General features: G+C 41.2%; 1 protein-coding gene across 1 annotated transcript; it reads right to left on the reverse strand.

The window, feature by feature from the left end:
* Positions 1-6: 6 nt before the first annotated feature.
* Positions 7-18516, reverse strand: LOC112069672 (non-selective voltage-gated ion channel VDAC1). Its single transcript, XM_024137036.2, has 9 exons — positions 18405-18516; positions 13587-13656; positions 12857-12906; positions 12366-12518; positions 7057-7109; positions 6628-6855; positions 4921-5071; positions 4670-4727; positions 7-564 (listed from the first exon to the last, which is right to left on the reverse strand). The coding sequence occupies exons 2-9, from the start codon at positions 13651-13653 to the stop codon at positions 473-475; spliced, it is 852 nt and encodes a 283-aa protein (XP_023992804.1). The 5' UTR covers positions 13654-13656; positions 18405-18516; the 3' UTR covers positions 7-472.
* Between the last annotated feature and the right edge of the window lie 5507 nt (positions 18517-24023).

Below are 24023 nucleotides of genomic sequence, written 5' to 3' on the forward strand. Positions count from 1 at the left end.
CTCGTGTCGCCCAGGATATGTTGTGATTCTGTGTCCGTGAAATCAGCTCGTTACCCTGTGCCTTGTGACAGAAGAATTAAACTGTTTACTACTCCTGTCAATATTTTGGGCCTCTTTTTTTGAACCAAGCAGTATTCGTTTATTTTCTCTTATCCTTTTTGAAACTAAAGAATTAAAAGTAAATTAAAGTGTTTACATGATTGTAGTGAAATACAAATGCACAACAGAGCTTTCCCATTTTAACATTTTGCAGACTCTACCTTAAACTTGTTATACTTTTATTCTAAACTGGGCCCTGTATTCCAAAATAATTTATCATCTGAAGTGGTCCTGTAAAAGTAGCATATCAACTGTAGCGTGATTTGACCTTGTGTGCCGCCTCACCTCAACCATAGCACATCTACTGTAGGGGAAACAAGGTTGTGAGGATAGCTATTTCAATAAAATATTTGTTGTTGCGTTCCATGCCTTCTTATGCCTCAAACTCGAGTCCAAGACCGAGCTTGTGCCCACCAGCGTTAATGTTTTTCCCATCCAGGAGAGCAGAGAGGGTCAGCTTAATTCCTGCAGACAGAAAGACAAGGCATCAGCAAGGCGACTTTGGCAGGAGTTACAAGTGACAAGATCAGGGCTCATTGACTGGCTGAGGAGGTCAAGCGCATACAGTGGTTTGTCCTTTAAAAAGTTGTAGCGTACTGCAGCACKGCTTGAGTGGTGCCGCAGAATTCTACAGCAAATTATTTAAGTGCCAACCACTGGTACCATTAATGCTAGTTAGTGCTAGTTTGACCACCAGAGYGCATCTTTGAGAAGCCTTTGATAGCCTTCAATAGTGGCTGTACTAGAGAATGTAAAACCTTTTTTGTAAGAACATAGTATATGGCACTGATTTAGACATTTTGCTTGATTAATATTATGGTGTCTCAATTCCAAGAAAAACCCTCTGGGTTTCCGTTAGGATGGAACGGAAAATATGGCGCTATACAACGTGACGGTCGGGAGTAGGCTTCAGTACTGGGCTATTTAGCTAAAGAATCGCAGTGTCGTGCGGGCACACGGGAGACCGTGGTTCAATTCGCCGACGGGGAGGAAGGAGTAGACTGTTCTTGTAAATAAGAGTTTGTTCTTAACTGACTAGCCTAGTTAAATAAAGGTTTCACTAAGAGCATAACATTTCTACACCCTAATTGTAGTCTAACCAATACCCAAACGGTGATTCAGTGAAAATAAAAATCGCATTGATTTATCAAGACCAGTCCCCATGTTTGTTTCAGAGCAGCGCGAAACGGTGCTAAAATAGTTGTAGGGTATTGCTTCAAATCCTATTGCTTCTAACTTCAATATGCTCTTTAAATAATTAAGATCTACACCACATTACGCAACACTAGTGAGACTCATGTCGCCTACGGTAGGCCTACAGTATAACTTGACTCTCCGCCAATAATTACATATAGAGGATTGTAAATTAAAACCAAAAGCCGCCTCATGGGTCTCCCGGTGGCAGCCYGCACGGGTATCGAACCTACATCTGTAGCAATGCATGTTGCACTGTGGGAGCCCCCATCCACAAAGTATCAAAATACAGAGAGGTGTTGGTAAAGGTATATTGTGCTGCTAATCGGGCTACAAGTGTTTGAAAACCAGTTTTCAAAATGCCATCAGCTGTCCATCACTACTGTAAATAAAAACACAGCATCTTGTTTCATTCTTATATTGTAAAACCATCAAAATGTCACAAATCAGTTATGTTAGGCTACGTTGAAGTCACAAGTTAACATAACTTATGGTTGAGTACAATTAACAATACCGTCTATATCCCCATCACACTATATATGTTAACAAACTAATAGTTTTTGGCAAAGTCTGTTAGCGACATCTACTTTGTGCATGAACACAAGTAATTTTCTCAAAAGTTGTGAGGGAAAATGGCTAATGACACCAAAGTAAGCGTATCTGGGAGTGGCCATCACCGAAAGCACCTGTCCCTCAATCCTACTAGAAAATTTTGGGCAGAACTAGAAAAAAGCGTTCGTGCGAGCACAGGAGGCTACAAATCTCGATACCAGTTACACCAGCCTCTGTCAGGGAGGAATGGTACCAAAACGCACCCAGAACTTTAATTCGTGTGGGAAGCTTGTGTGAAGAGTGCGTGAGTGCGCGAGAGACGTTTGACCAAGTTAAACCAATTTTATGCAATAGCCTAACGCAAATAGCGTGAATTGAGTGAACTGGGTGATAACTTCTGACCCACCTGGCGAATGTGTTATGATAAGAAATAAAGCTGAAATAAATAATTATCTGCTACTATTATTCTACAATTCGTTTTAAAATACTAATCAAATTCTTTTTAAAAAAAATGTAAATGTTAATATCAAAGTATATCGGAGCGAGCTGATATCACTAACTCGACCTTAGACAGAGACACAATGTTCTTACTAGGACTTTATGTCAGGAAGCTTGTATGAAAAACATGAGTGTGTAAATCATGTATTTTGGCTAACAGGTGTATCGTAAACTCTTACTGACTTCACACTGTTAATCTTTCAATTACTTTTAAGAGTTATGTGATTCAATTCTGTGATTTAAATCTTAAGGCGTGTGTCACCGTATCTCAGAGAAAAATATGAAAAAAACCCTCTTCGTCTTCCATTACGGATGAACGTGAAAATATGGCGCTGTACAAAATGACGGTCGGGAGTAGAGCTACCGTACGGGGCTATTAGCCAAAGAATCGCCGCTTGTCGTGTGCTGGCACACGGGAGACGGGGTTCAACTTCTCCCCGGACGGGGAGGAATGAGATAGCATGTCTCTGATATATAAGAAGTTGTTCCTTAACTGACTAGCCCTAGTTAAAAGTAAAAGTTAACACTATAAGAGCATGACATTCTCTACACCATAATTGAAGTAAATCTATCCAATATTCCAACACGGTGTGATTCAGATGCAAAATAAAAAATTGCCATGTGGATTTATTCAAGACCAGTCCCCCATGCTTGTTCAGAGAGAGTAGTTCGCCAAAACTGATGACTTAAAAAATAGTTTGTAGGCTATTAGCCCCTTAATCCAATTGCTTTATACTTCAATGATGCGTCTTTAAAAATATCAAGTGGACTCTGACACCACTTTTAACAGCACATTACTCAAACCTAGTTGAGACTCATGTCGCCTACGATGAGGCCTAACAGTAAATCGAAAAATGTATAAACGTGAGCTCGTCTGCCAAAATTGACCATTTAGAGGATCTGGGGACTCTTAAATGTAAAACCAAAAGCACGCCTCATAGTCTCCGGTCGCGGGCCGGCAACGGGTACTTGACACCTGCTAGTCCTTGGCAACGCATTTTGCATTGCGGTGACATAGACAGCTGTGCCACTGGGGAGGCCCCATCCACAAAGTATCAAAATACAGAGAGGTGTTGGTAAAGGTATTYTCCTGCTAATAGCCCATAATGGGKTATTATAATACTGTACATGGTGTACAGGTCAGGAAAACCAAAACATTTATTTATTAGAGACTATCAGAATGAATGTTTGTACATATTTATTTTGATCCAAAAGCCATGAATGAGTGAGTCACTCATTCATGGTAATGTGTAGGTGATAAAATAACGATATTTTGAAGATTATTTAGTGAATGATTGTAATCTGAAAAGGCCCAAATAATATTTGTAAAGGCCAAAACATTTTATTTCTGTTTTTAGAGGGAGAGAAACGCTGGCCATTTGTGTGCTGCCCTATGGGACTCCCAATCACGGTCGGATGTGATACATAATAGTGGATACAGCTGGAGAACTGCAAGGAAATCCCATTGTGCGCCACTCGGGAGCCATGACCCATATGACCAATATATATTGTCCTGCTAATAACAGGGTTAATAATATGTGTGAGAATATCCAAGGGGCTTTTATATAATTCTAAATTAATAATAATCGCTTTGTTTAATTTTTTTTTACTATTTTGGAGATGATTTTGTTTTCAAATAATGTAAAATGAGAGAGAAAAAGGCCATTCCTGAACATGGGGTGAGACTGTTACTAATTTATAAATAAAGCCAGTTTGTTATTTAGAATTATTTATGTTTTTAGAGGGAGAGAAACCAAAAACCTAGTAATCTCATGGGTCTCCCAGTCGAGGCCGGCACGGGTATTGAACCAGCATCTGTAGCAACACAGTTTGCAGTGTCTTAGACTGTTGCACCACTCAGGTGCTGTACAATGTGACRGGTTGGGAGTGGCCTACAGTACTACAGTAAGAGCAAAATAATCCTAATAAAGTAAAAACCTTAGTGTAACAACAGTTTTGGTAAGTAATACTMAAGTRGTGCACAATTATCAGTTTCTATTTAGGTTTATGTCGCCCATTCATTGTCAGTMAGAGACACAGTAGGACCSCAAAGCATAATCAGTGCTCTAACTCCCCRTTACACTGGTGTGGAGCAATGAAGTGGTGACGCAGGGTARRGTACTAAATGACAAATTACTTCTAAGTACCGCAGCATAARCGCAACACTTTAGTGGAGCAACCACTGTACTGCTGTTCTGTCCTTTCTGCCCTATATACAGCAGAAAGACATTTCAACTGCTTTTTACTGCACGTTTCATCAAGACGTCACTGGCATGGAGGAAAGTTGTAAAATAAGTTTAATAATAAATGTAAAAAATATACTCACCAGGCTTCAGAGTCTGAGTGTATCCCAGGCCAACAAGACTAGAATTGTTCACTTTGGCCTGTAGAAGAAACAGGAAAGTGYTCATGAAATACCAACATTTAGGATTCAATCAAAAGGTACTTAAATACAACAATGCTTCAAGAAATAATGTTAAACTGATTAGCCTAGCAGCTCTCTCTACTCGTGCCCTGAACATGACRCCAGGCAGAGGTCAAGTCTCAGCCAGTGAGGACTAGCTTGTGGCCTCTTACCGAGAAGGCTGCGTCGGCATCGATCTGGTACTTGGCTGCGATGCCAAAGCGAGTGTTGCTGTTGCCAGCGGTCCAGGCCAGGTTGACTGCTGTCTCCAGCTGYTCGTTCACCTTCTGGTAGATGGACCCGCCAAACTCTGTGCCATCATTTCTGTTATAAAAAACAAGCGTATTCATCACTATGAGGGTGATACTTTGAATACAGAAGGCTGTGGGAACTAGCATGTATGTATGTATGTATGTATGTATGCATGTATGTATGTATGTATGTATGTATGTATGTATGTATGTATGTATGTATATATTGCAACATCCAAATCCATTCCAATAGACATAGCATACCAAGGCCTTGTGCATTTCATTTAAAAAAAGATACTGCTTTACAGAGTTTCCATGATCTATACAAAAACATGAATTACCCATCACATGAATTGCAATCAGACGATCAATGTCACAATCTTAACTATCAGACGATCAATGTCACAATCTTAACTATCAGACCTACAGGTAACTGCCAAAATAATGGAAACACCTGAGTAAATGATGGATACAAAGTATATTGAAAGTAGTTGGTTCCAGAGATGGGGTTTCTGAACTTCAATCAAGTTGACATTCCATCATGCTTAGGGTAATGTATAAAGAAAATGCTGGCCATTATTTTGGGCTACCATGGCTGTGCCCCCATAGGTGACAATACGCCTATCCACAGGGCACGGTGTGTCACTGAATGGTTTGATGAGCATGAAAAATGTAACCATATGCCAATGGCCGTCTCAGTGCACCAGATCATCAACCCCAATTGACACCTATGGGAGATTCTGGAGCAGGCCTGAGACAGCGTTTTCCATGACCATCAACAAACAGCAAATTATGCAATTTCATGTGGAAGATGGTGTTGCATCCTCTATATAGAGTTCCAGCACACTTGTGGAATCTATGCCAAGAGAGGAATAGAAGCTGTTCTGGCTAGTGGTGGCCAACACCCTATTAGGCACTTTATATTGGCTTTCCTTATTTTTGTCGTTACCATGTATATATCAAGGATGAGCTGTCAAAGGATTAAAGAGCAACGTCTCAGAGCTAATTGACCTTGTCAAAACAAGTGATCATGACTTGGGGACAGGTCACAGCAGAGGGTTAGCTACTATACATTCCACCTTCCTCTTCTGACAAAGCCCTTTCACAATCCATCACCGTGGGATACAGTGGACTAAAATACTGCCAGTCTGCATCCTGAGGGGCCGACAGAGTGCTTGTTAGAGTGCTATTGTCCAGACAAGGGCAGCTCTCAAAGAGCTGAAACAACATTTTACCCACTAGTGGTTTTAAAAGCTTGGTTGGTGGGAGCACGTAGTCTGATAGATAAATATGTGTATGTGGACCAATAACATTTGATTGGTGCTTGCAACATTCAGTTGAGGTATCACTCCTGAATGAGTCACCCAAACTATAAATAGCCTTCATCACTGTAAATCGACCCTAAAGACCATGTTCAGGGTCCTTAAGCACCATCACTGGATTACTGTCATTGTTGTTAAGGCCGATCACTGGCTTACTGTCATTGTTGTTAAGCCCCACGTTACTGGCTTACTGTCARWGTTGTTGTTGTTGTTGTTGAGCACCCGTTTTACTTCCATTGTTTGCTGAAGCGCAGAGYCCTACCTGAACCACATTTCCGTATCTATTAATTTAATTCCATCTACTTACACATTCGTGTGGAGCTGGAACTCGTCGGTCTTGTAGCCCACGGCAAAGTTGCTCTGGGTGACCCTGTTCTTCCCGGCCTCYAAGGTCACCTGGTAGCCGGCCAGCCAGCCCTCGTAGCCCACCACRGCCACGCCGTGCACTGCCGTCCCGTTGATGTCATAGTCCACATCACAGCCCAGGTTGATGTGCTCCCTCTTATAGCCGGTCTTGATCTTACCACTCTTCTTGCTAAAGCAGAGAGGTGAGGGATGGCGGAAGGAACTTGTCAGTGTGAGGTAATACAGTGTCAAAATGGCAAGATACAGTCAATGACCTATATTCAGCAGGAAATTCCTTTATCATGTATTGTGTGATGACATTTATTTCAATTCATTAACAATGTGAAGCAATTAAATGCTACCTTCACTGAATTAAATAGACATTTCTTACCCAGTGTTTGGCGAGAAGGAGGAATCAAACGTCAATTTAAGCCCTTTGGCCAACTGAGGGGAGAAAAAGAGAGATGGAGAGGAAAGCATGAATGAATCAGAATTAAAAGAGTAACTTTCATGAAGAAGAAAAGATTATAATCCAAAACCAGATMTTTTAGGCTTAGTTAGTGGTCTTCATTTTGACAGTACATTGCATAAGTGATATATTTTGGTCTTTTAGTAGTAAATCTAGCTCTTTCTGCTCCTAGCCGTTCAACTCTACCATTGAAGTCTTGATGTAGAAGCACCTATCATCATCTCAAAGGAGGGGTTCGGTATGAAAATACAATCCATTTTAGATGTGCTGGGTGGTACACATACTTTGTTTCCCGGTCAAGGGAGGGGTTCACGGTATGAACAACACTCCTTCTAGAATGTGCTGGTGGTAACCGAATCCATCAAGGGAGGGGTTTACGGTATGAAATACACTCCCATTTAGATAGTGCTAGGTGAGTACTTACTTCTTAAGGGAGGGGTTGCGTATGAATTATCACTCCCTTCTATTCTTGATAGATGTGCTGGGGTGGTACCACCTCAAGGGAGGGGTTCCGGTATGAAAAATACACTCCCTTCTTAGATGTGCTGGGTGGTACCACGTCAAGGGAGGTGGTTCTGGTAATGAAATAACAGGCTCCCTTCTAGAAATGTAGCTGGAGTGGTACCTACCTTTCAAGGGAGGGGTTCGGATGAAATAACTACGTCCCTTCTAGATGTGCTGGGTGGTACCACCTTTTCAAGGGAGGGGTTCAGTTGAAATACACTCCGCTTCTAGTATGTGCTGGGTGGTACCACGTCAGGGAGGGGTTCTTCGGTATGAAATAGACTCCCTCTAGATGTGCTGGGTGGTACCGCAGGAACCTCAAAGGGAGGGGTTCGGTTTATTGAAAAATAACAATCAACTCTTTTCTAAACTGTCGCTGGTCGATACACTTTACAGAGATGCCATCGTTCTTAAGGGAGGGTGTTCGGCAATATATGCAATACAGATTTAGAAGGGGCTCCTCTTTCTAGATGTGCTGGGTGGTACCACCTCAAGGGTGGAGGAGTTGCACAGAGAAAATAGGATGTCATTTCTTAGTTACTATTATATTGCACAGATCCCTGGCTAGAATTTCTGAGGTCTCGGTTATTATTGCACTTGATGCGTTATGCTTTGTAAAATGTTTGTGATGTTTGTGGGTAAATCAGGGTTTAGTTGTAATATACATTCATCTCTTTTATGATTTGCTCTGGGTGGGAGCTACTATCTTCAAGCATTAGGGGTTCGGTGATGTAAATACAATTCATTTCTTCTCTTTCCAGATGTGCAGTGGTACACACCATTCAAGGGAGGGTTTCGCGATATGAAAGGATGACACTCAACATAGAGATGTGCTGGGGTGGTACCAACCCCAAGGGAGAAGGGTTGGCTTAATGAAAATACAACTCATACTAGAATGGGATGGGTGGTCAAACGCATTTAGTAGCTTAGGTTTGTATGAAAAAAGTTGTTTCTTTTACAGCCGTTCGCTTTATAACTCCAAGTTTGGCGCACGGGGATAGGTCGGATGTATAATACATCCTACCCTTCTAAGATGTGCTGGGTGTACCACCTCAAGGGAGGGGTTCTGGTATGAAATACACTCCCTTCTAGATGTGCTGGGGTGGTACCACCTCAAGGGAGGGGTTCGGTATGAATACAATCCCTTCTAGATGTGCTGGGTGGTACCACCTCAAGGGAGGGGTTCGGTATGAAATACACTCCCTTCTAGATTGCTGGGTGGTACCACCTCAAGGGAGGGGTTTCGGTATGAAATACACTCCCTTCTAGATGTGCTGGTGGTAACCACCTCAAGGAGGGGTTCGGTATGAAATACACTCCCTTCTAGATGTGCTGGGTGGTACCACTCAAGGGAGGGGTTTGGTATGAAATACACTCCTTCTAGATGTGCTGGGTGGTACCACCTCAAGGGAGGGGTTCGTGTATGAAATACACTCCCTTCTAGATGTGCTGGGTGGTAACCACTCAAGGAGGGGTTGGTATGAAATACACTCCCTTCTAGATGTGCTGGGTGGTACCACTCAAAGGGAGGGGTTTGGTATGAAATACACTCCTCTTCTAGATGTGCTGGGTGGTACCACCTCAAGGGAGGGGTTCGGTATGAAATACACTCCTTCTCTAGAATGTGCTGGTGGTACCACTCAAAAGGGAGGGGTTCTGGTATGAAATACACTCCCTTCTAGATGTGCTGGGTGGTACCACCGTCAAGGGAGGGGTTTGGTATGAAATACACTCCCTTCTAGATGTGCTGGTGGTACCACTCAAGGGGAGGGTTTGGTATGAAATACACTCCCTTCTAGAATGTGCTGGGTGGTACCACCTCAAGGAGGGGTTTCGGTAATGAAATAACACTCCCTTCTAGATGTGCTGGGTGGTACCACCTCAAAGGGAGGGGTTCGTATGAAATACACTCCATTCTAGATGCTGCTGGGGTGGTACCTACCTCAATTAGGAGGGTGTTTCGGTATGAAATACACTCCCTTCTAGATGTGCTGGTGGTACGCACACATCAGGGAGGGGTTGGTATGAATAACACTCCCTTCTAGATTGCTGGGTGGTACCACCTCAAGGGAGGGTCGGTATGAAATACACTCCCTTCTATGATGTGCTGGGTGTACCACCTCAAGGGAGGGTTGGTATGAAATACACTCCCTTCTACTGATGTGCTGGGTGGTACCCACATCAAGGGAGTGGGTTGGTATGAAATACACTCCTCTCTATCTGTAGATGTGCTGGGTGGTAACCACCTCAATGCTTACTATAAAAGCATGGTGACAGCGTGCCTATTTGGCCAAATTCTTGGTAAAGGGAGTTGCCAAATATATTTAGCATGATGCTTCCTGCCTAAATTCAAAGGTTTTTTGCTTACCGTTTCATACACATCTGTGCTTTAACGGGGAAAAAAGTAGGCTATGAAGATTATACGTTTATATTCGTAGCTACAACCATCGTATCAACGAGTAGATTTTCCCCCCAATTACTATTACTGATTGGAGGCGCAGTCTGCTAAAACACASGTCACTCATATTTCAATGGGCTGGGAGTTCTAATCCACATGTTTCAGATGATTTACTTGTTCATCCTTTATTTACAATAGTCATCCCGTGCCCACACACTTCTATTTCTGAAAGGTTAAAGCATACCTGTGAAAGGGTTCGCCCTGGTAGTAGTTGTATGTTTTTATACAGTTAATTTGACCGTTACAAAAAGAGGTACTGCGTAAATACTGCAATGTGGGTTGGATTGAGCCCCTAATCTTAATWGTCAAGGTGATAAATGTATTTTTTTCCCCAACACCACAATAAACGTGAGCCCACATTTCAAATATATATWTTTTTGCACCCCATGAGGGATTCAAATTTATACCGCCAGTGGCAATAGTTGTCAGAAACTCAGCGGCATACCACTGTGAGCCAAAGGTCCAGAGACTTATTTGCTCGTGATGCACATCATTTTATTATCAGAGCGTACCAGTGGACTTCAGGTAAGTATGCTTTAGCGAGAAAGTTTTGAGCTAAGGTACAATTACATTCACCCACCCCAAAATGTATATTTATGAGCAATTCCCCCTACCCACAACTTCACCTGAATGCATTTTTTTAAAGGGTTGGACAAAGGATGATATTGGGGTTGAGAGTTCCCCTTTAAAAAGAGGTCCCAAACAGTCATTCTGATTCCCATGTAAAATAGTGACTAAAAGCCTTTGTGACTAAAATATCACCCGTAATATTTGTTTTGGATAGAAATGCTATTTGGGGAAATAGTCTCTCTCATGGCTAACTACCAGGAAGTTTGAAAAGACAGGCTAAGTGGGCATGGAGCTTATATTAATGAGCTCACCTTGACTGACGGCTCTTTGAAACACCTATGTCAAGCAACTTGGACGCAGTGAGCAGTGTTGCAGTAAAATCATCTCAAGCGAATTTGGTGAGACACAAAGCAACTCAACATTGAAATTGCATCAATGGTGTTATTTTTTTATACATCTACCGTTTGGCATGTCTCTTGTGATGCGGTTCACAGCAGCACTGCCAGATGTGTTGACATGAATACTGTGTCAGAGTTTTTGTTCCATGRTGGCTGAAGACCTAGCTAGCCAGTAACTAGCTAACACCAGACACAGGTGAAAGGAGAAACATAAGTATGTTTGCCATAGATGAATAGGGAAAACTTTTAATTATATTAGCTGACACCTTACAGTCAAATTTGGGCACCAGTAGAGTAGCTATCGAGCTACATAAACCACACCCCTCTGCAAACAAGCCTTCTCCAATGTTGGTTACAAGGTGCTACTTATTTAAATGAGGTATGATAATATCATTTTACCATTGGTGTATTAATATGAGAGTTAGGGTGATGTCACCTTATCCTCTTAATAATCCCGCCTCCTGAATCCAAGTGTTTGACACAGGGGAGGGGACCAATAACTTTATGATCAAACTTTACCAATGTKGAAGCAAGTCATGTGTCATACTTTGATGTGGTTTCATCCAYTTTCATGAAAAACATTTAGACTGTTCATGACCTTAAATGAATTTCTGACAGTTGGAAAGAATGATTAAAAGATTGTGTTGTGTAATTAAAAGGTATATTGCTATGAGCATTTCACCACTTAACAGGGTGGCGGGGTCCATAGGGAACTGATACTCCCACACACCAGACTAAACATGTGAAAMTATGTAAATATAGGCCTATGCCTATTGCCATAAAACAGGGGTGGGCAACTCCAGTCCTTGAGGGCCTGATTGGTGTCACACATCCCTAGCAAACACAGCTGATTAATCAAATTGCATTCTAAACTGAAGATCATGATTAGGTGATTATTGGAGTCAGGTGTGTTAGCTGGAGCAAAACTGACACCAATCAGGCCCTCGAGGACTGGAATTTCCCACCCCTTACATAAAATATATAATAAATCAATGAAACAAGTCAGTGAGTGCTGGTCTTTTTTATATTTACACATGGGATTCAGTGGAGGCTGCTGAGGGGAGGACGGCTCATAATAATGGCCGGAWCGGGGCAAATGGAATGGCATCAAGCACCTGTTTGATGCATTTGATACCATTCCACTGATTCCGCTCCAGTCATTACCACGAGCCCGTCCTCCCCAATTAACATCCCTGTGATGGGATTACTCCTTGGTTTATAGCCTCCTTCTAACAATTGCTGATTGAAGAAAACGGAGTTGAGTACATTGCACCCTGATCTAAAGAACACATGATCCTGACCTGGTCCTCCAGAGTGATCTCTGTGCCCAGAGTGTTGTCAGTGTTCCACTTCTCAGTGAAGGTCAGCCCATGCTCCGCCCACTTGTACTTGGTCTCCAGGGTGCCAGCCACTTTGCTGGTCTCCGTGTTGGCAGAGCCTGTGCTGGTGAACTCCTGGGATTGGAGTCAAACAGAGGTCAAAGYTTAGATGTGATCATGTTATAAAGCAGTGAGGATTTGGATGGTTGAGGATCACATGGGCCAAAATGTGTTTGAATGTATTCGAGTATAAATATGTTATAGTTTGTTTTTCTTTGCAGCTAGTAAAATAATCTAAAGTGAAGCTGACAATCACAGAGGTCTTTCACAGTTTTCAATGAGCAAGATAACTAGAGGCCCTCTAAGTTGTATGATGACAGAGGGCTAGATAACTACTTAATTTATAGCACTCTGAGTCAAGTGCCTCTTTTGGCTCCAATGGGTAATCAGACCAACTCTGCTGTGGAACTCACCAGTCCATTCTCTGACTTGGTTTTCAAGTCCAGCTTGATGAGACCAAAACCTGAGAGGCATGGAAGAAAATTAAATCAAACTGTTGTAATTACACAACATTCTAGGAGTGCTCTTCAAACTGATGATACATTTCTGTTCAGTTAACTTTTCACTAACATTCCTGGCAATCCGTAAACACGTGGCTTCTKATTATTTCCATAATACACATGCAGTCTCATGGAGACTTATTTTACCACCTCATAAACACATAAACCACTGTTCAATAAATCCCTGTCTGAGAAATACTAGCCTAGAACTACATCTATTAGAACTATTACATAACATTGACTGAGTGAGTGTATTGATTTGATGTGGTTTATACGCTAGAGAGTACATTYTCATACCAGGCATCAGCCACGGTTCACAGCCCCAGCTTGCTTCCCATCCCCCTCTCGGAATCAGTGTGCTGGTCCACTGGGCAGTCTCACCCTTGCCCTAGGAAAGTACTATGGCTAACCCCAAGTGCTATTCAAGGCCCATTTACCCAGGAATCCCCATAGTACAGCCTGAGCCTCACTGTCTCTGTGCAGCGGTGTCTCCCAGTCAATACACTGCCCAAGGACAGCCAGTCTAAACTAGAGAATTCACCAAATAGATATAAAACTAGGCTAAAGTCCATTCCTCATTCTCTGCAGGACAGGAGAAAAGGCTGAGTAGATGGATAGTGAGTAGAAGTACTGAGGTACTCACCGTATCCCTTGGTGAAGACATCCTTGGCGGACTTGCCAAGGTCAACATAGGTAGGAGGAACGGCCATTATCTGTTTAAAAAAATAATAATAACAAATTTGAAAGCTTTGTGTTTGGCTAAAGCACAAACACAGAGCAATGAGACAGATATTTCAAAGGATGTATWAATGTGAAACAGCTGTTCTGTCCACTATGACTAATTTGTTCCCTTTTGAAAGGACGGGCTGTGGTTGATCTTGGTTTAGTTATAAAATATTTGGCACAAACCTCCGTGCAACGCCAATGACAAAGAACTAGTAGTGTGCTGGGCCTTCAGTGATACACCAAGGAAGGCTGGGGAGAGAACACTGCTGGTGGGGGACGTGGGAAAGAAGGGGATGGATGGAGGTCATTGATGGATAGGGTGGGCCGATTGGGGAAGCTGGCAGGCATGCGCACACCCGTGCCTGGACGGACTCACCCGTTTGCTCTGACTCGTCAGAAAAATAACACTTGCCGGGATAGAGATTTCACAACAGTCAAAATTAATACACTGGACCATCTCAATAATAGACAAGTGATTTCTAAATTTCAGTTTAGATTAGTTTTATTATTGGATTGACGACCTCCACTCCACTATGTAAGTGGGCAGAAATTTCCATGTTAAATAACATAAGAAAACACCTYCTTGTTGCAGATTACAAAAAAGATGCTGCCAGATTATTGGGCGYTTTAACGGACAAAGAATAAYCCTAATCCTGGAATTAAAGCATTTTCAATTGACAWTCTCCATTGATCTTGCTTTTTAGTCCAAGACTTGGCTTAAACTGCACACTTGTCCTCTACCCATGTGTGCACAATGCTAATTTGCAAATAGAGTATAGCCCAAAGACCTATTTTGTACATCAGCGTGTGCCACACAGCCTACYGCCACAACMTCAGGGCTCCTGAGTGGTGCAGCGGTCTAAGGCACTGCATCTCAGTGCTAGAGGCGTCACTACAGACACCCTGGTTCAAATCCAGGCTGTATCACAACCGTCCGTGATTGGGAGTCCCATAGGGCGGCGCACAATTGGCCCAGCATCGTCCGGGTTTGGCCGGTGTAGGCCGTCATTGTAAATAAGAATTTGTTCTTAATTGACTTGCCTAGTTAAATAAAAGGTTCCATTTAAAAAATATAGATATATTTTTTTTAATCCTTCAAATCACCACAACTTGACAAGGTAAAAATCTGTCGTTCTGCCCCGGAGCAAGGCAGTTAACCCACTATTACCCGGGCGCCGAAGACGGGGATGCCATTATCAACATTTACCCGCACCTCTCAGATTCAGAGGGGTTGGGTTAAATGCGGAAGACACACTTCAGTTGTACAACTGACTAGGTATCTTCCTTTCCCCTTAATCTTTGGTGCAGCAGGTAGCCTATTGTTTAGAGCGTTGGGTCAGTAACCGAAAGGTTGCTGGATCGAATCCCCGAGCTGTCAAAGGTAAAAAAAATTGTTCTTCCCCTGAACAAGGCAGTTAACCCACTGTTCCCCGGTAGGCCGTCATTGTAAATAAGAATTTGTTCATAACTGACTTGCCTAGTTAAATAAAAATATACCTTTGTTCTCCCTGTGGTAAATAAATGCATGATTTAGTGACACCCAACACCAAGCATTACACAACCTTTATTTCATCACACTGAGGTTAAATAATACGAGCCTCAACAAGCCCACAAAATTAACTATAATCTCTAGTGACCAACAGGCACTTGCTCAGAGGGGACAGGAAGTGTCAAGCATTCCAGAACACATACATTACACACATCCAGATCTCTCTCACACACATGAAGCAGCATTGACACTAGTGATGCACCGATATGACATTTTTGGCTGATACCGATATCCGATACTTTCCTTGACAAAAAAACAGACCCCAATAACCGATATTTAAATTTTAGCGCCTTTTAAGCATTTTTGTAAAGAAAAATTTCACACACACATGGACGCAGCGATCTAAGGCACTGCATCTCAGTGCAAGAGGTGTCACTACAGTCCCTGGTTCGAATCCAGGCTGTATCACATCCGGCCGTGATTGGGAGTTCCATAGGGCGGGGCACAACTGGAACAGCGTCGTCTGGGCCGTCATTGTAAATAAGAATTTGTTCTTAACTGACTTGCCTAGTTAAATAAAAGGTTACACACACACACACACACCACACTGACCAAAAAGTAATTTTGTTGGCATTTACGTATGTCCCCATAACCAGAAAAATAATCAAAATCTATTTCTTTAACTTACTTGCTGTGCTGTTTCGTTGTTCCTTTGTTCANTTGTTGGCATTTACGTATGTCCCCATAACCAGAAAAATAATCAAAATCTATTTCTTTAACTTACTTGCTGTGCTGTTTCGTTGTTCCTTTGTTCAGTCATTTCATTCTCAACCAGGATTTCTATGGAATGCCGTTTGCGTCTTTGCGTGTCAAAAAAGATACGTCAAATAACACTATTTTTTACGTGTCAAATAACACGACATAATCTGTTAGCGAGCTAACTATATAGCTAGGTGTCACCATCTAAAATAACCCTAATTTATATGGCAGTTTTTATTTGATTAATGGTGGTCGGACCCATTTATGCGAAGTTAGCCACAATATGGATTAGCTACAGTAGTGGACTATGCGGTTAGCCTTCAAAATAAAAAGTATGGCATAATTCTACTATTTGTATTCATTTGCATCACTGTCAATTACATACTTTTATTTTGAAGGCAAACCGCAAATTCCACTATTGTGCCTAATCCTTATTGTGGCTAGCTTTACAACACATAACCTTGTCCGGTCAAGCCTCTCTAGCCAGATGAAGCTAGCTGGCTGCTTATAACGTTAACTTTGGGAAATAGGGTTAAGTAGCGGCCTAGCTATTTATTTTCATGAACTGAAGTTCAATTTCAATAGGCGTACAACAAGTGGCAACCTAGCTAATACTTARAGGGATTCTTAAATCATTGSTAAGAATAATGAAAATGACTGCAGTTTCTACTGGTCATTGTTTTCAGGCTGGTTGTATTGGTGCTAGCTAGGTACCAAGCTAAAGCTAGCTACCCCAGAAGTTTTTTGTACAGCTTTAACAGTGCTAATGTATATTTTTTGACATGCAAAGACCCAAACAGCGTTCCATAGAATGTATGTCGTGAAGCTAATAGCAGTGACGCTATTACTGTGTAACTCCGGTAAAGCAACATCTGAAAAACAGCGCACTTGGTAGTGTGTACCGGTGCGCGATCAGTCGGCGAAAGCCAACATCACCCACGACAGAGAACGGTTGATTGTCAAGGGCAATGAATTCCATTATCTTGGCTTTAATGGCTTTCACCTTTGAGTTGTCTCGCTGAAATGTTCTTACTCTTTCAAATGACTGCTCGACTTGTTGACTGCTCGATCCACACAGCAGACATTGTGGGCTAGGTTAGGAATGCTGTGTTGTACATGTAGCACAACATTTTACGTGGCGRKWTTACYTCATGCACCTACGTTATATAGGTATGCACGGTAGCTTTGACATGGGTTTTTAACATAGGTGTTAAACTAGACATCGGGCCGATACCGATGTTAGCCTTTTTAGCTAATAATAGGCATATACAGATATATCGCMCATCCCTACAACTATTCTCTAAACATTGCTTGTTTTGTCAAACTGAAATTAGCTGAACTATTCGAATTTTAGCAACCAGGAAATGGCAGAGCGATTTCTGCATATTGCACCTTTAAACATAGTCTGCCGATTGCTCTGCCGTTGGTCCTTTTGACTTAGTGCGTTCAGATTTCTATCACCTGAAGCATGCAGCAGAACCATGTAAATAAGTGCATGAATTTTTATCATGTGCACATGCAGCGCTTTGACGTTTATATAAAGGTGCAATATGCAGAAATCGCTCCACCATTTCCTGGATCCAGAAATCCAATTGTGTAGAGGATTATTGTACCATCTAAACCYCTGTGAAATATATTTTCAGCTGTTTGAAGTTCATTTACAAAACCGAATGTAAAAGAAACAAAAGATAAACTTAACGGGAAGCATAGGAATAGTGCACATAGAACAGATCTTCTAGAACAGAGGCTTCTTAGACTAGATTTCAATGAGAAAGAAATTATCTAGATTTGTCCATTTGAATTTGMTCGGGTCACTCAAAAAGCTACATATTGCAGCTTACCMGTGGAAATATTTCTTACATTCCTACCTGAAAAAGGAACAACCGCACGGACAACCGGTAAAGTAAGTTAAAATATAATTTTATTCGACATTCTGGCTTGTAAGTTAGAGGTCCTGAGAGAGAACCTTCCTGATTCAAACGCTCATTTCCGCCGACATAGAATTCAACTCAACATCGGGTTTCCAGGCAACCTGGCTACGTGATGCCTAAGGGGTTATGAAACAAGGTGGCAGAAGCATCACTGCTTGTGCTTGGACATCTTAAGTTTCCTTGATAACTAGCTAGCTAGCTGCTGGGGTTAGCAAGCAATTGGTAGACAACGGGACAATTGCATACCTTGCAGAATTGGAGGTTATAACTAGCGGGTTTAATCAATTTGCAGAGGAAAATAGTAGCTAAGTTCAATAAATCCAAATAATTGTTGGCCACACTTAGTTGACCTCAAGCAGGGTATTAGCTACTTGAGGCCTTGTTCAGCTAGCTAACATTGCTGCATGCCTATCAGSACCTCTCCTCCTGGGCTGCTTCTGATTTCGCAGTGAATGCACGTGCCGTCTCTTAAGATTTAAGCCAAGAGGTCAATGTCCATCACAACAGGGATACAATAGTGCCCCATAATAGGCAACAGTATTACATTTCGACATACCTCTGTCAATGGTTTCCAATCCTGCCTGAGAGGGATCCTGTCAACTGGACAAAGGGAGGGGTAAGAGGAGGTGCTACAGCGTCACACACTCTAGAAGTCACGCAGCCGTGTGAAAAAAGCCTTCGCCTCTTGCATTATTTGTGGCGCACGCGCTGTTGATATTTTTATTCCTGCATATCGCATCATCAGTAYGGTTAAACCCGCCGCCGTTTACAACAGATCTAGGATAATCTCTTCCCACCTCATCACATATCCCCAACATMATGTGCTTATACCCAAAACCGTCCCTGGGCAATGAGTGCCCATGTTACGCTGCTGCTACTCTGTTATTATCTAAGCATAAGTCACTTTAATAACTCTACCTACATGTTTATATTACCTCTATTGCCTTGACTGACCGGTGCCCCCGCACATTGACTCTTGACTCGGTACCCCCTGTATATAGCCTCACTATTGTTATTCTACTGCTGCTCTGTAATTATTTGTTACTTTATTACTTATTTTTCTTTACGTATTTTTTAAACTGCATTGTTGGTTAAGGGTTTGTAAGTATAAGCATTTCACTGTAAGGTGAAATTGTGTAATTGTGCGAACCTATTGTGTTCGGTGCATGTGACAAATACATTTTGATTTGATATTCTGTAAAAGTTTAGGGATGAATGGCATTTATATCAAAAACACTGTAGGCCTCATCATGATTTTATGTATTTTGGAAAGTCAGTTAAGAACAAATTCTTATTTACAATGACGGCCTAGCCCGGCCAAACCCAGACTACGCTGGGCTAATTGTGCGCCTCCCTATGGGACTCCCAATCACGGCGGGTTGTAATGCAGCCTGGAATCGAACCAGAGTCTGTAATGATACCTCTTGCACTGAGATGCTGTACCTTAGACCGCTGCACCACTCAGGAGCCCGGTAATGATGAATAGGCCAAAACATGCTCAAAATGCTCTTGTTTTTATTGGCATKTTGTACATTCAAAATGTTGCATATTGTGAAGTGTAGGCCTATCCATCACGCAGTTGCTATTTTTAAAGAAATTTTTTCTCCTCAGTGCCAGTTCTCATAGCATACTGTTTTTCTGCACCATTGTAAACCTTGTGAGTGCAGTGCATGGGTGCACATTTTTTTGTGAAATTCTGTGTAACATGTCTTCATAGAATAGTGTAGAAGTGGTTGTGTGGAACCCTGCCAAACCCCATGGCTTCCTCTGTCATAGATAGGGTGCCYCTGACACCATATACCTCCAGGTTATCTAGTGAAAATAACTACAATGTGATACCGTCTATACCAGTTCACTTTCAATGTCATATAAATAAGTTATATTATGCTCAAGATAATAAATTGCCCTGTGTTCAGATGAGACGTTATACGGGTGTCCTGACTCTGTGGTCACTAAAATCCCATGGCACTTATTGTAAGAGTTGGGGTGTTAACCCCCGGTGTCCTGCCTAAATTCCCAATCTGGCTCTCATACCATCACGGTCACCTAATCATCCCCAGTTTACAATTGGTCGTTGCTGTAATGAGAATGTGTTCTCAGTCAATTTAAAATTAGGGTAAAAAAAAAACATTGCTACAGCAGAGATGCTGGATATAATGACGAGATGCTTGAGTCTCCGCCCTAACAATGGGATTCCTTGTCCGTAGAACGGCTGGCTGTCACTTCTATTAGATGAAATAAGCCTCACGTAGCAATTCATTTTTACCCTGACTYAATTCAACACTCTCTCTTTGCCCCCATACAAAAKCTCCTCACATGCTTAATAATTCATGATCTGCTTAATCTGGACAGATTTTGGGCGGTGTAAACCCTCTCGCTTCGCCTCTTCCTCTCTGTCGCACAGGTGACGCAGGCGCACAGGTGACCCAGGCAGTAGAAATGCTATGGAGAGCATACAGTACAATGCTCATCTTTTGAACTATGATATGCGTCTACGGTAATTATATCTGCCTTTATAAAACGATTGTTATGTTGTTATCTTTGCTGCTACGAAATGGYCAAAAGACCCAACCAAATATCGATGTTTGGAAAGTGGTTTGTTTTACACGCGTTTATGAACATTTGGAATCCCACCTGTGCTAGAGTGGCTTTTTTGTGGAAAACTTTTAACCTCAATCTAAATGACAGGGTGACATTTTTGGTTGATTTCACTTTGAATTCACATTAGACAACACAACCAAATGTAAATCAAAACTAGACGTTGAACTGCCCGGTGGGTTAGAACAGCCAATGAAAGAGGCCATGGTAGATGCTGTGAGCTGTTTTGGCCAGTAGATGACAGTGTAAGCAATGTTCTGTGACTCCTCTCTCTTTCCACAAAGCACATTGAAACAATTCTCATAAAATTACAAAAWAGGCAACTGAGAACATCAAATTAATCTTGTTCTCTGTTGGAAGATGTCCCTCCTGACAGAAGTACTAGGCCTACAATTCGTTTTCACGTATTTTGATTTTCTGAAAATGTGGGCCAAAATGTGTAATGAGTAGTCAGTCCCTGTACTGTCCCTATTATTTGTTTTTGTAATATTTTGATATTTTGTAGTATTCAGACACGCTCAAAGTCTTAATTTAGTATTTTTTGAAGTTATTTGTTTGATTAGAAAAAGATAGTTAGTGTATGAACTAAAACAATTTGTATTTTTTTAAATTATATTAAACTTTTGGTTATGATGTTATTCACAAGATCAACATACTGATTTAAAAAAAACATATCTGTTTAGCTCAGTTTAAAAAWATATATTTCTCATATTAATAAACATATTATTATCACATAAAATAGCAACACCTGAATTAAATGAAAACCCTCAGCATTTTGAAAATAATTGATGTTAACGTTCTCATACTGTTGGCCCAAAAATAACTACTAACTATGAAAAATATTTAAATCTCATGTACATAACTATCTGATGGATCTGTTCAATTTGCAACATTTCAATTATTATTTTATTTGAATATACTTTAAGTGGTATGTTATTTCATTTGAGCTAATTCTTCAAAGTAAATAGYGACTGTTTTTGTCATTGAATTTATGTTATAATCGATTAATTCCAAAATGATATCATGCAGTGTTTTATGATTGTAATTGTATTTTCCTTAAGATGCCTTGAAGTAAGTCATGACAGAAAACGATAATTAATGATATGAATTGTAACAGTAGAGCAGTTATAAACAGCATAATACATAACCAAGAAACAGTCTGTTACAGACGCAGAGTCTATTTTCTTTATTCTTTATTTGATTGTTTTAATCAATTAAAGTTAAGGTATTTCCTTAACTTTTTGAACTGCTCTTTTGGACATGCAAAATTGTATTTTGTTGTTCTTGTATAAGTGTCKTTGTATCCTGAATCACATTTTATCAACAACTTCACAGTTGTCGCCTGTCAGTCGCCTGAAGTTGCAGCCAAATTCATTTTTATATTATCCTCAAGTAATATCTGGATGCTCCTTTCATCCCCACGCATCAAAGCCAACCAATGCACACTTCAAACAGCCATCACCAACTGCCAATCATGTTCCCAAAGAAGACAAACACAACTGAAACTGTAAATCAACCCAGGGCCCACATCTACAAAGTAAATAAATATATTATAAACAGATGCCATGATTTACAACATATGGATAAATAAAGCACTATGTCATCCTTTTCAAAACAGTGGTTCAAGCGAGGTCCAAAACCCTCTCATCCAACCAAGCCTCTCATGAGTCAATGACTTCACTGGAGCCTGGTGTATACTGGCATAACCCAGACTGGTTATGGTTGTATAAATCATATTKTTTCTCCACCCTGGTCTCAGAGCATTTCATATTTTTCTGTAGGTAAATCCAAGACTCCATTTAGGATGATATGTATTCATTTGTGGATGTCCGTCACCCATTTCCTGCAACTTGGGCTCAGAGCATTTTGTATTATTCTGTACGTAAATCCAAGACACTCCATGTAGGGACAGAACAAAATTTAGGTGGGGGGGGGGCTGATCCAACTCAAGGTTTCATAAAAAGAATGCTAATTTTTTCACATGACCCTCCCCTTGTACTGTAAAATAAATTGAACACCCACCCCCCTCATAGAATTAACTGAAAATAATGTTAACAACTACAAATAACAATAACTGTAGTGACCCTGTGTTTATAAACATGGATGTTGACTTTACCACTTCAGCATGCTTTTGTGGCACAGTCGATGTCAGGCAGGGCTACTGGCCAGAAGGTTAAGGGTTCACCGACCACCACAGACGAGCTCACTCTCCCTGCCTGTTTCATTACACTACGACCAGAGCTGGCTGCAGACAATGATCAGCTTGGGGGAAATCAGATTTTSAACATTTTGATGCCATATTTGTAATTATATAAAATATGCAACYAATTTMCTACCAACAGGTTTCTGTGCCAATGCACCACACAACCAATAAACAAAGCATACAGACTTCGGGCACTTCAATATCATGTTTTGCGTTTTCAACACCATAATAAATAGGCTWTGTCAATCTCCACAAACAGAAGTATCGTAGACTTACCCAGTATCGAAGGCTTGGCTTGACAATCTTCGAATGTCATTAAACYTTTGGGTGTTTTGTAATAGATGTCTCTTTCTATTCATCAATTGGCCGCTGCACAGTTAGGATTGATTGATTTTATTTGTCAGTAAAAAAAAARAAGTGCACAATAAAGTCGGGGAATTATTTCCATTGTGTCCCTAATTTTTACATAAATACGTATACAATTKCATAGATACAGAGATAGAGACAAAACCATGCTCAACCTCCAGATGAGGATGAGGGGGGAGTTTGACTACAATTCTTAGAGGCTTGTAGCTTATTCTTTAGATGTTTGGGGCTGCTGGTGAACCATGATGTGCAGGCATAATCAAAGTYACACTGGACTGGCTCACTTGCCAGAGACTTTAGGGTGTCTATAGCAAGGTTCCCATCCKATTGGCGACAGAGTTTCATGTGAATATTCTAAAATCTTCATAACATTTCAGTTTCCTTCYGGAAAAATTGGCGCCGGACAACATGACAGGGAAGATTATAATTTACAGTACATTTGAGAAATTTAATGGCCATCCATATGCATTCAGATCCAACCCAACGCAGCCAGCACCATCAATAAATGAGGGATGTTAGCTAAATGAGCCACATTAACATATCATTAAAAACAGCCTATAAGACATTACAAAAACACTATTCCTTGTGTTTCGATGTGTAGCATTTGCAAAACTTTATAGCCTATTTGTTTTGAGGGGTGGTGGGGGGGGGGGGGGTTTAGTCTACTTTCCTAAAACAATAATTGTCCATCTCACGGTTCATTGTCAGAGATTTGAGCACTAAATGTATCAGGGCATTACATGCAAAGGCTTATAGGCTTAGATGTCTACTGTATGATATTCATATTACTTTTATATACAAAAGTATGTGGACACCCCTTCAAATTAGTGGATTTGGCTATTTCAGGCACACCCGTTGCTGACAGGTGTATAATATTGAGCACAGAGCCATGCAATCTCCATAGACAAACATTGGCAGTAGAATGGCCTTATTGAAGAGCTCAGTGACTTTCAACGTTAGTTAGTCAAATTTCTGCCCTGCTAGAGTTGACCCGGTCAACTGTAAGTG

Source organism: Salvelinus sp. IW2-2015, unplaced genomic scaffold (genome assembly GCF_002910315.2).
Source record: "Salvelinus sp. IW2-2015 unplaced genomic scaffold, ASM291031v2 Un_scaffold1077, whole genome shotgun sequence".
NCBI lineage: Eukaryota > Metazoa > Chordata > Actinopteri > Salmoniformes > Salmonidae > Salvelinus > Salvelinus sp. IW2-2015.